Genomic DNA, 11,308 nt, shown 5'->3' with positions numbered 1-11,308 from the left:
GTAAACATGTATTTAACAATAACTTAAAAATGACGATAAAGCAAAGCTTTGTTCTGATATTCGATCATAAACACAGGGTAGCGTCAATCTTGCTCCGATCCTCGGAAATGTGTTGAGGTGTTTGATAAAACAAGAAGGTGTCCAGTGGATTTATAGGTATCCATATACTCCTTAGATAATGTTTTCTTCCGTAGGCATATGCTTTCTGGCGAAAAATATTGGTAAATTGAGAAAATGGACAAAGAACGTACATTGACCCCTTTCTCTCGCTTCGGAAGCATACACCCCGCGCACAACATAGCATACACCCCGCATGTTGGGATATACATGGTGTTTTTTTTAAATTCCATTCAAGGTTAAATGTTGCACAAAACGATTAAAATTGCAGGAATTAGTACCAACCACGCCGAAATCTGAGAGGAGTGTCTTATTTATTGATGAGCTCGAATCTGAAACAAAATAAATGTTTAGAAATTTGTTCTGATTTATTAAAGCGGGTTTCAGAAATATTTTTTTTTTAGAGAGAGAAAAAAAGCCCAATTTACAGCATCAATTTTTGACTTCCATTCGGTCCCATAGGTGAAAGTTTTTTTTTCAAAAGCTCATTGCAAATCTGCAGGACACCTGTTTTCTTCAGAGAATAAATAGAAAATATCAGCCGATATTATAACTTAATTAGAAAATTAGAATAAAAATTTTCGACACTCATTTAGCCTTAAATGTGACAATTTAAATTTCAAAAGCTTTTTTCCACATCTGCAGAACACCAGAAATCATTTTGCAAAATAATGGATAAGTACTGTGTGTATAAATGGACTTCAGTAAACCAAGTAAATATTATTTTTCTTTCTTAAAAAAAGCTTTGCTTTTCGAACCCCGATTCGACTTCCTGAGAAATATAAATTGAATTGGCTAATGGGTAAAATGTACTGTGAGATTTGGAAATAGGTCAAACGTACGTCTTTTTCAACCCCAGTCTGGCTCCTATGGTGAGCATAAAAAAGAAAGCCTCAAATTTACTAGACGTCATTAATCAACCTGCAGAAGATTATTTGCCACCGTATAAAGTGTGAGAGAAGTGTCTGGGACCAGGCCTTGGGATCATGAAACATCTTAAGCATAAGTCAAAATCTTTACATTGCATTTAAATATTGTAGAAGTCAAGCACCCCTAAATCAAAATATTACCCCACATTGTTTTCCAAAGGTGTTGTTATTTGCAAATTAAGAGATTAATTCAATAATCAATAAACAATTTACGAGCTATTTAAAAATTAACTTAAGTCCAATTCTGTTTCATGATCCTGGGACCAAGCCTTTTAGGGAAAAAATGTTTTCAACTCCCACTCGGATCCCTAAAATTAAAAAAAATGTTGAGACTATTTCATATAGATCTAAATGAACCACCTACGTGTATCAAACTGAGAATTCCAAAACATTAATCGGTGTTTTGTTAAATGGTAAGAGACATTACAAGAAAAAGAACAAGTGACAGATAGACTGATGGACAAGGATAACTAATCCAAAGTAGAAAGTTTTAATAATAATGAATACTTTGAATACCCCTGTTGTTACAAGGAATCTCTCTATTCAAAGAGAACACAATTATCTTATTAAGAAATTATATAAATTGAATTTCTCTTCTTCATAACTGTTCACCATTCTCATGTAGTACATGCTACTCATGTCCTTCAAATCGTATTTGACGTATTTAAACGCCCAGATATGTCTAATTTATCAACCTTAATTCTTCTAACTTCTCAGGTCTATAAATCATGCATCTTTCATTTCTTTAGCCTGGGGCTGTGCTACATTGTAATAAAGTGAAAATATTCTAATAAACATCACGAAACAAATAACTTATCTACATGTAAGATCTACACAAAAACACTTGTTAATGTTACAAATGGAAGCACGGTTTGTTATTTTTTCGTTTCAAAAATGAGATTTGGATATATCATAATAGTGTGCTGGATGTTCTTTTATAGAGGTAAGCTATACGATGTAAGATAAACTTTTGATCTAGATTTATTTTTGATACACGTGTATGAAACAAATAAGAAACCAATTATTCAAACTGACCGATTTCAGATTCAATTTATAAGGAAATATCATATAGCAGGCATTTTAAGATAAGGCCTAAAGTAAAAAAAATTGTTTGCAGTTACCTACCGACCCACTGAAAATGCACCCGACCCAAACTTTTTTTTAGCCATTGTGTAATTTTTTTCCCAGTTTTTCAGGATATTTAAACTGTTTCACTTTTAATTTTTTATTTGTTTTTATCAATCAGTGGTTTGTAACAAGAGTGGAGCTTATTGATGTTTAGTAGGCCTATGAAAAGCTCTATTATTTGTTATCTAAATAAATAAACAGCAGTAGAGAGGTAAATTTTTTTTTCGGCAGGTCAAAATTTACGAAAACAAGTTAAATCCCCCCTCCCCACATCTACATAAAGGTCCAGATTTTTATAAAGTTATTGATAAAATATGATTTCACAGGCAGAATTAACACCGCTTAAAACTGTTTATGAATCTTAGAAACGTAGATGTTTTTTACCTATTTTTTTTTCAACCTATGAAGAATCCCATATGTCATTCAATTGTCTCTTAAGGTACGCTGTACACAATACACAATTGTTGACAAAAATTTCTAGACGAATCATACAATTAGTATGCTAGTAATACAAAATGTAGCTTCATGTAGCATATGTTCTATAACAGGCAGGAACTGGAACCTTGACTTGTATGTACAAATTTTAAATTCATTTGAATTTATTGCAGCTGAGGCAAGATCGGCTTTATTACCCGAATTCAACTTCAAAAAAGTTTCAAGGACAAACTTTGGAAGTTCACCGGTTTCATTTTCTGGAATAAAACTTTTAAATAGAGCGGTTGAACGTCCCAAAGAAAAGACAAGTCAAAGCAGAATTGAACTACCAGAGGCTATAAAGACCAAACCGTTCAAGAATTTTAAACAAGTTACACAAAGGCCTAGAATCCAAGATCAAGTGATTCTCACAAAACAAACTGTCAGGACCAAAACTTCCCAAGTAGTTCAGTCAACCTGGGTGCAATTACCCCCCAAAATAGGAGGCAACAGCAAACTCCCCATGCATGATGATAAAACCCTATCAGTACAAGATAGAACCTTTAAAGACAGAAGTCCAACAAAGAATATTCAGTTTACAAAATTGATACCAAGAAATAGTCAAATATCGTCAAAATGGCACATGCCACCTCAAAGTACGACACAGAAAGTGAAAGGTAACGAGCTAGAAATTACTCTCATTGGACAAAAAGTACCAAAGCATGGTAAATTTCAGATAATTCCAACAAAATCAGTTCCGATTCAAAAGAAATTCACCGAAAATCCATTATCTAATTCCGAGGTTACGGTTGTCGTAAAATCAGAAGGAACCCCTAAACCTGTGGAAGAGTTACCGTATTGTTCTTGGATAGACCCTTCTAGTTGTCCGGACTTCAGCAAAGTGCAGCCTAGTTGTATAGAGACGCTCTCGGTATCATCATTAAGGGGCGAGTGTAAAATGTGTCCATTTAACTGGTGCAAGGGACCCAATGACATGGCCGGAAGTGGCAAGCTGCAGGACCAGTCACCTTTAGATGTAGTGCTTGGTCCCTCAAATTACCGGTTGGCGGTCAATGTGCCAGGAACTGGACCAAAACAGAGCGTCTCGAATTTTGGGAATAAACCTCCCTCGACGACAACCACAGAGATTCCATTTTGGAACTTTCAAACCTTCGGACCGTGAAATTAAAACGCCATAAATACTTTTAAACTTTTTGACATCATATTCAGTGAAATATGTGTCCTTATTAGATTCTTAGTTGTAAAAACCACAGCTTCAGGTGACGTCTTACTTTTAATTGACATGATCATTGTTTACTTTATATATGTATAATGTATTCATCTTGACGACAATTAAGTACGTCTTCATGACCGAGGGAATGTAAAGCATCGTGTTAACAGTTAATGTCTATTTATTACTGGAATCATAAATTATTATAATGACAGTTACAATTGTAACTGAAGCAGAATTAATTATTTTCAATCAAACCTTATATATATACATATTATAAAACGTGTTTTGTTTGGAGGGGAAATGTACTACTTAAAAAGAAAAATATAAATTATTATAATTACCAGTATACTTCTTCATAAATAATTGTAAATAACATTTTATTTGAAGGCGCCATTAAAAATTAGGGCCTTCTTAAATTCTCGAAAGTTTTTTTTCATAGCAAAAATATTTAATCAGAAAAAGTACAGCTATTTTCTGAAGTCAGAACTTCTGGTTTAAAAAAATAAATGTTTATTTTTTAATAACCAAACATATCAACTTATATCAGAAGAAATATTTTAATGTAAAGAAAAGATAAAAACTTATTCTGATATCAGAAATTCACCTGTATTCTTGATGCCAGGTATTATAACGAATTGGCTATCCATTAATTAAGCGGGAAATATCTTTCTTTCTTGCTGATAAAACTAAAGGTACTACACGTAGAAATAGTAATTTTATACTAAAACAAAAAATAGGAAAGAAAATTCAACTCAAACGGGTTTTTTTTCAATGAAGTTCATATTTTTGTTCAAAGTTGCAGATAGTGCGCTAAATACCATTAAACAATGTTGTCTTTTTTTTTACCTTTGGCAGCTAATATGTGTGCTTATACTGAAAATGATTGTAGATTATTTTGCATTATTTTCAATTTTAAAAAAATCTTAGCTACATGTTTGTTTTATATATTGGTATATTTCTTGCTCCATTTGCCAAAGTAGTTTTAACTAACTTTGGACGAAAATAACAACCTACATGTGCAAGGGTTTTAACTTTTATGTTTTTTTATTATTATTATCATTTAATAAGCGAATTAGATATAGCTCGTTAATTTTTTTTCACGGAATCATTATTTAATCATAAATTCATTTAAACTTAGCATTTTCTGACATCAAAACTTGAGTTTATGATAGGAAAAGATAACATGAAGAATTTTTATCTGATATCAGAATTATATATTAAATCTTACATGTATGTAAAACAAAAACTGATGTTTCGATATCCAAATATGATCATCTCTTTCATAAAAAAATCCTCTCCTATTTCGAACATTTTTAAATAAGGAATTCTTTTTTGATATTTGAAAATACCTTAAAAATACAAACCATGTAAATGTAAGTTCAGGTGTCTTAAATCTTTTATGGGCCAATCTTAGAAAGAATTGAAACTAGACCACTTGAAGATTCTTAATTAATACTTTTTGCATATCCAATCAAAGAAAATTTTTTACATCAACTTGCTTTTAAACAATTTAGGCAAATTTAATGATTATAAAAATATTTTGGTACATTGTACATACAGTGTACTTGCATTTCATAATAAATAAAGCTATAAAGTATACAATCTTATTATTACTGCGTGACATTACGTGGAATATACGAAAAGTCAATTAAAGAATTCTTTTCAATTTAAATTACTTTTCATCTGAGAAGTTTGTCAAACAAAAAATATATATCGCTATTTTTACCTTTTAAAAATCATTAATTGAAATTAATAGATAGAATGAATAAATAAAAATAGATCTAAAAACAGTAACAACACATCATGAGAATAACAAAGGTATATTTTTGGCTGATTTATAAATGGCTTGTACATGTACTTATACATTCTCACAATATGAGTTTACAGCTTTAGATGCAGATCAAATTGAAAATTCATCTGTATCCAGTTGTGAATCTCTTCTTCATTTTCATTCAAAGATGTTGGTCTACATTCTTGTCTACATTGTATAATGAAAATGGAGGGAGTAAATGCCCTTTTTCCAGAGATTTTTACTAAGAATTACAGCTGGAGCTGTATGTTTTCCTTTGATACAATAATCTTTAGGGCACAACAGGACTGTCAAAACTATACAGAAATCTGAAGAAACTGGTTACTTTCAAATTCACAAGTAATCCTCCATTTTCAGTTTACTGCTCTGCCAATAATCTTGCCTGAAATAAAAAAATAATATAATAAATATCCTTTGTCTCTCACAATTTAATATTTATTAACTTTATTCTAGGTAAGTTTGAAATACAGACTTTTTAACTCTGTGTGATGAATATGATGTTATTAGAAATATGTGTGTATTATTCGAAATTCATGTTGTTCACAAATGTTTTGAAAACTGCTGTAAACAAAAGTATAAGATATTCACCTTTATTACATCAGCATATCCAAATATATTTATGACAAGAAATCTTTAGATTTCAAAAAATATTTTGACTCTTATTTGCTATCTTCTGTAAAAAACAATATATATTTTCCATCAGTATTCTGAATATTTTTTAAGAATTTCAATTTAGATGTGTTTATAAACAAAAAAAAACTTGAATTATTGATAAGTTTAAACATGTTGATCATTGATTAATTGATAAATTTAGTGATTAATTTTTTATCAGAAGACTCACTTTTTCCATCTGTATTTCAACTGTCAATAAAATGTCCTGAGTTTGATGTAGTTTCTCCCGAGCCTCTTTCTGAGCTTGCCGAGTGCACTCACAATCTGTCTCATATTGAGCCCTGTGCTGTTCTAAGGCTCTGAGCTTTTCCTGCAGAGCTTGTATTTGACCTATTACTTTTTCCTCTTCCCTCTTAACACTTGACACCTGTTTTTCTCCAGCTGAAATTTCCTTCACATAAGAGTTTATTTGACCTTGTATATCTTTGATTTCTACTTTAAGAACTTCTTGTCTCATTTTCAGATTTTCATATTCTTCTCTGTACTTTGTTTTGTTGATTCCTCCTAAGGGTATTAAAAAAATAGACAAAAATGCTTGATTCAAAGCTTGTACATGTATGTTTTAAATTACGAGTTTAAACGGATAATATTTAGGTTATTTGAATTAAGCAAGATGCCCATCTTTTATAAATGATCAAAATTTAAGGGTTACCAACCGTATAGTGGGTTTTCTTGGCGGGTGAAAAATTTGGCATTTGGCCTGCTCAAACTTCAAAGGTATACTAATAATTTTGGCGTAATTTATTTTAGCGTACACAGGGTTTAAGCTCTTTGCAAATGAACACAAAGACAGGGTTTAAGCTCTTTGCAAATGAACACTAAGACCAGTGCTAAATATTTAGTGATTTAAGCTTTAGCTGTCTTCCGTCAAAATGCCAAAATAAGTCAAAATTAGCACCACGACAAAATAACCCGCTATACCGTATTTCCACTTTATATTTAAATTTTGAAAAATTTAAACAAAAGTCTACACACTTTTTCTTCTGGGAGCTGTTTCAATGTTATGTGAACTATTGGCATTGCTATCAAAGTTGCCATTTTGTTCCTCTTTGAGTTTTTGCTTGTTTTTGTGATATTCCTGAAAAATAAGTAGAACCTTCAAGTGATAACTGAATTCCACTGGGAAAGTATATTATTATTAAATGTACAGGTACATACATTCAACATAACTTGAAGAATAATTCAATAAACAACACGACTGTTTTATATGCTATCAATACATGTACATGACAAACTCAGCTATCAGTTAGGCTGGTCTTCAGTACATTTATTTAGTTTTGACAGTAAGTATGATCATAATGACTACAAAAGTATCTGCAAAATACTGCAGATCTATAACTTTCTGTGTGGTACTTTTTTATGTCATGCATGTTGTAATTGAGTTTCTGTGAAATCTGTTCCAGTATAGGTCAACTGCATTTCAGGCATTTAGTGGTAATCTAAGGAATTTTGTAAATGAAGAAAACAACAGGGATTCCTCAGCTTTAACCCAGAAGGAAAAAAAGGTACTTATACAGTATTATCTAAACTTACAGACCAAATGACAATAATCTATCAATATTCATGAATCAAAGCCTTTTTTTAAAATGAATTCTACATATCTATATTTGTTTTATATTCGTGACATACTTCTGAAGATTCTTATCACATCCCAATTTCTCCAACATAATTAATCACAATAATCTAACAAGACTCCGCCCTTTACCTCTATTATTTGCATGAGCATGATGTTCCTTGTTTTAGAGGAGGCCTGAGAACCACAACAAGGACAGATTTGTCTCCCTTTGGAACAGGAAACACAAGTATTGTGACCACAAGGAACATAGATCAGGGGGCAATGCTGGTCTCCCTTCTGAAAAAAAATTATACAGAATTCTCAGAATAAACTAGAATAATTAGATCCATTTTTCTTACACTTCTTTAAGTACCAATATATATAAAACTCAGAAAATTAAGTCTACTTCCAATGTAAATAAGTTAAATTATTTCATCCATTTTTAGAATTTTTTTCTTTTTAAAAAATGCAACACTGTGAACTTACTATATGTACACATATACTAACCATTATATTTCTACAGACTGGACAGTAATGACTAGATAGGTCTGAGGTCCCTGTATTGTGATTGTCTCCTGATCCGCTCCACTGGTCCAATCCATATTTTACACGAGACAGAATATTGTCTGCCTTAGCATCAAAGTCCTCGGCAGACATCATCTGACTCATGATCATAGATTGCTGGTAGTCTTAAAAACAAATAAATAATATCCTCGAAAAACTCCAATAGACTATTTAAATAAAATCTTTCAAATAAAAAGTATACATCAAATTTTTGCTCCCTTTATAAATCAAGAAACCAAAAAATGTAAAAATCTAAATGTATCACAGTATATGTATAAATGACAGCTTTTTTTAAAAAACAAGTAATATATAGAGTACCTTTTAACGAGTGTATCTTCAGATATCAGACGAGGGGGCTTGCCCCCCGAGTCTGATATCTGAAGATGCACGAGTTAAAAGGTACTCTATATGATTTGTATCATTGTTCTCACGCACTGAGTATAACCATGATCTATCGATATCACCTTCATCCCCCACTGTCTCACACAAATCAACTTAATACTCACTTTCATCCCTCAGAACTCTATCACGCACAATAAACAACGATAAAGAAATGACAAACAAACAAATTATAAATCCTCGCTTGCTCACCCTCTTTCTCTCTAACTAGCTGAAATTATACTCCTGGGATACAGGGCTACAACGCCTGCGCCGCGCACCTGCAACCTAACACTCACTCATACTCATTTACAATTAATTAACAAATATCGGGCTATTGCTCTGTGACACCAGTATAGGGCGTTGTTTTTCTCGAATATTTTTATATCGACAGCCATGGATGACGGCTGCGATTTTTTGTTATCCCAATTTTTAGATACGGTAGAAACGGAAATCAAAATTGAAAATTCTGTAGGCCAGTTAGGAAACCTAAACATTTCACAATTAAACGATGGGTACCTCAAGGAAGAAGATTCTACACCTATGGATTTTCAGACTATAAATTTTGACTTAGGTATTTTCTCGCGGGAGAATTCAATAGATCAAAATGATGGTGACATGAAAATGGAAACTTTTGAATGTGTTGGACCCAACGAATCACAGAATAGAAGGTTCGCTGAAGCTGTGTCGGATGATGATTTGCGGCAGCTGATTGACTCTCAGACAAATCCTAATACGCGGAGAAATACGAAATGGTGTGTTGAAATGTTTAATAAATGGCGCGCATCTCGAGATAATGTACCTTACATGAAAGAAATGAATGCAGAAATGCTGAATTACTGGTTACAACGCTTTGTGTTGGAGGTACGTAAACAGGACGGCAGTGAATATCCCCCGCGTACTCTCTACTTCATTGTTTGTGGATTACTGCGTCATTTGCGAGAGGAAAACGTCCATGACATGAATTTTCTTGATGAACATGATCACCGTTTTGCCGTTTTTCGTAAAGTTCTGGACGCCCGTATGAAGGAATTGTTATCAAAAGGCTTAGGCACCAAAGTGAAACAAGCTGATCCAATTTTGCCGGACGATGAAGAAAAAATCTGGACTAATGGAGTATTCGGGTCACACTCTTCTCAAGCTCTACAGTACACAGTTTTCTTCTATAACTGTAAGATATTCGGTTTGAGGGCCTTTGACGAACACAGAAATCTGGAGTGTTCCCAGTTTGAAATTGGGCAAGACGAGCAAGGAAAATTTATTCGATTTACGGGCAGATCATCTAAGACTTACAAAGGGGGGCTGAAACATCTGCAGCTTACCAATAAAGATTTGAAACATTACTGCCAAGAAGGTAAGTTGTTTCTATTATTATATTAAAATTGTACTCTACTAAATCTACAAAGCTTTTAGTTATTTTTCCGGCAATCGCTATTGTTGATGAAAAAAAAATGAAATAGAGCGACAAGTTTTGTTTTAAGAGTTATCCCCCTTAGATATTGATTTTCTACAGAATGTAAGCTAGGCCTTACCGGCTCGATTATGTGCAAGGCGCCAGTTTTGATTCCCGTTTTGAAAAACAGAGTTGGGAAAAAAACTGCTTCTCGATATTTGATCATTTATTCTTTGCGTACAGAAAACTTAGTACATCTTAAAGTTTTCTTATTTTTTTCAGGTGAACGGTGTCTAGCAGATTTCTATCGTACCTACCTCGAAGCTCTCAATAATGATGGACTTTTTTACCGCCGTCCCTTAGCTGTTGCAGGTCCTGTATGCGTGCGATATGGCGAACATGTGCTGGGAGTTAACAAACTAAAGGGCCTGATGAAGGAAATTACAGGAAAAGCAGGACTGAAGGGAAACTTTACCAACCACTCGGGCAAGAGGACATGTGCTACTCAGTTATACCACGCAGGGATCGACGAGCAGGAAATCATAACAGTGGGACGGACAACTTCGGAATGGACATTTTTCCGAAGTTGCGCACCCTTTTCCTTTAAAGCTATCATCTTAGGGTTTTTTTTAAATGGTGGGGTTTTTATAATCAAATTGATTTATGAAAAAAAAAATTCAACATTTTCTGCTAGTTTTTGAGATATTTGAGTTCAAAAACAAAAATCCCATGGGGAAACATGAACTTAAAAATACCCCACAAAAAACCCCACAAAAACCCCATGGGGTTTATTTTTCACCCCATGGGGGAAATAACCCCACGAAAAACAATGTAGGTTTTTTAAACCCATATGTTGCTTAAATTGTCATATGGGGTTTTTTCTCCCACGTTTCTTTATCATGGGGTTTTAAATCCCATGTATTGATATATTTACTGTAAGATAATTCCTAAAAACTTGGGTTTTTTTCTTAGACTAATGGATCATTAGTATCTTCTCTGTTTCTCATTTTATAAAAGTGGATAGTTATAACAAATATCTAGTATTTTTCAAATTTTCAAGTATTCATTCTTCAAATTTTTGCTTATGTAAAAGAAGATTTATATGAAAACAGGT

At 32.8% G+C, this 11,308-nt stretch overlaps 3 protein-coding genes across 3 annotated transcripts; 2 read left to right on the top strand and 1 right to left on the bottom strand.

Moving 5' to 3' along the window:
* Window positions 1-1,791: 1,791 nt before the first annotated feature.
* LOC134260364 (uncharacterized) lies at window positions 1,792-4,165 on the top strand. Its single transcript, XM_062742938.1, has 2 exons — window positions 1,792-1,989; window positions 2,783-4,165. Exons 1-2 carry the CDS (start codon window positions 1,941-1,943, stop codon window positions 3,769-3,771), a joined length of 1,038 nt encoding a protein of 345 aa, XP_062598922.1. The 5' UTR covers window positions 1,792-1,940; the 3' UTR covers window positions 3,772-4,165.
* A 1,490-nt stretch (window positions 4,166-5,655) lies between these two features.
* Window positions 5,656-8,550, bottom strand: LOC134260354 (uncharacterized). The gene is made up of 5 exons (XM_062742928.1): window positions 8,367-8,550; window positions 8,010-8,156; window positions 7,280-7,382; window positions 6,474-6,808; window positions 5,656-6,014 (listed from the first exon to the last, which is right to left on the bottom strand). Exons 1-5 carry the CDS (start codon window positions 8,532-8,534, stop codon window positions 5,991-5,993), a joined length of 777 nt encoding a protein of 258 aa, XP_062598912.1. The 5' UTR covers window positions 8,535-8,550; the 3' UTR covers window positions 5,656-5,990.
* Window positions 8,551-9,115: 565 nt separating this feature from the next.
* On the top strand, window positions 9,116-10,742 carry LOC134260347 (uncharacterized; the record flags this gene model as incomplete). The annotated part of the gene is made up of 2 exons (XM_062742917.1): window positions 9,116-10,155; window positions 10,477-10,742. Coding segments are annotated over exons 1-2 (1,224 nt in total), but the record flags the coding sequence as incomplete, so codon positions are not given.
* Window positions 10,743-11,308: the final 566 nt, after the last annotated feature.

Source organism: Saccostrea cucullata, unplaced genomic scaffold, assembly GCF_032062105.1.
Source record: "Saccostrea cucullata isolate Sc308-1 unplaced genomic scaffold, CSIRO_AGI_Scuc_v1 ctg15368, whole genome shotgun sequence".
Taxonomy (NCBI): Eukaryota; Metazoa; Mollusca; class Bivalvia; order Ostreida; family Ostreidae; genus Saccostrea; species Saccostrea cuccullata.
The sequence above is the reverse complement of the archived record's forward strand: the minus strand, read 5'-3'. Positions and strand labels throughout refer to the sequence as shown.

What these genes read in the sequence shown, in the direction of transcription:
- LOC134260354 (XM_062742928.1), bottom strand. Translation starts at nt 8,534, where the DNA reads ATGATCATGAGTCAGATGATGTCTGCCGAGGACTTTGATGCTAAGGCA. An exon ending in CAGTCTGTAGAAATATAATG is followed by an intron (nt 8,157 to 8,366) that starts GTTAGTATATGT and finishes ATTTTTTTTCAG; the next exon opens with AAGGGAGACCAGCATTGCCC. An exon ending in AACAGCTCCCAGAAGAAAAA is followed by an intron (nt 6,809 to 7,279) that starts GTGTGTAGACTT and finishes TAATACCCTTAG; the next exon opens with GAGGAATCAACAAAACAAAG.
- LOC134260364 (XM_062742938.1), top strand. Translation starts at nt 1,941, where the DNA reads ATGAGATTTGGATATATCATAATAGTGTGCTGGATGTTCTTTTATAGA. An exon ending in CTGGATGTTCTTTTATAGAG is followed by an intron (nt 1,990 to 2,782) that starts GTAAGCTATACG and finishes AATTTATTGCAG; the next exon opens with CTGAGGCAAGATCGGCTTTA.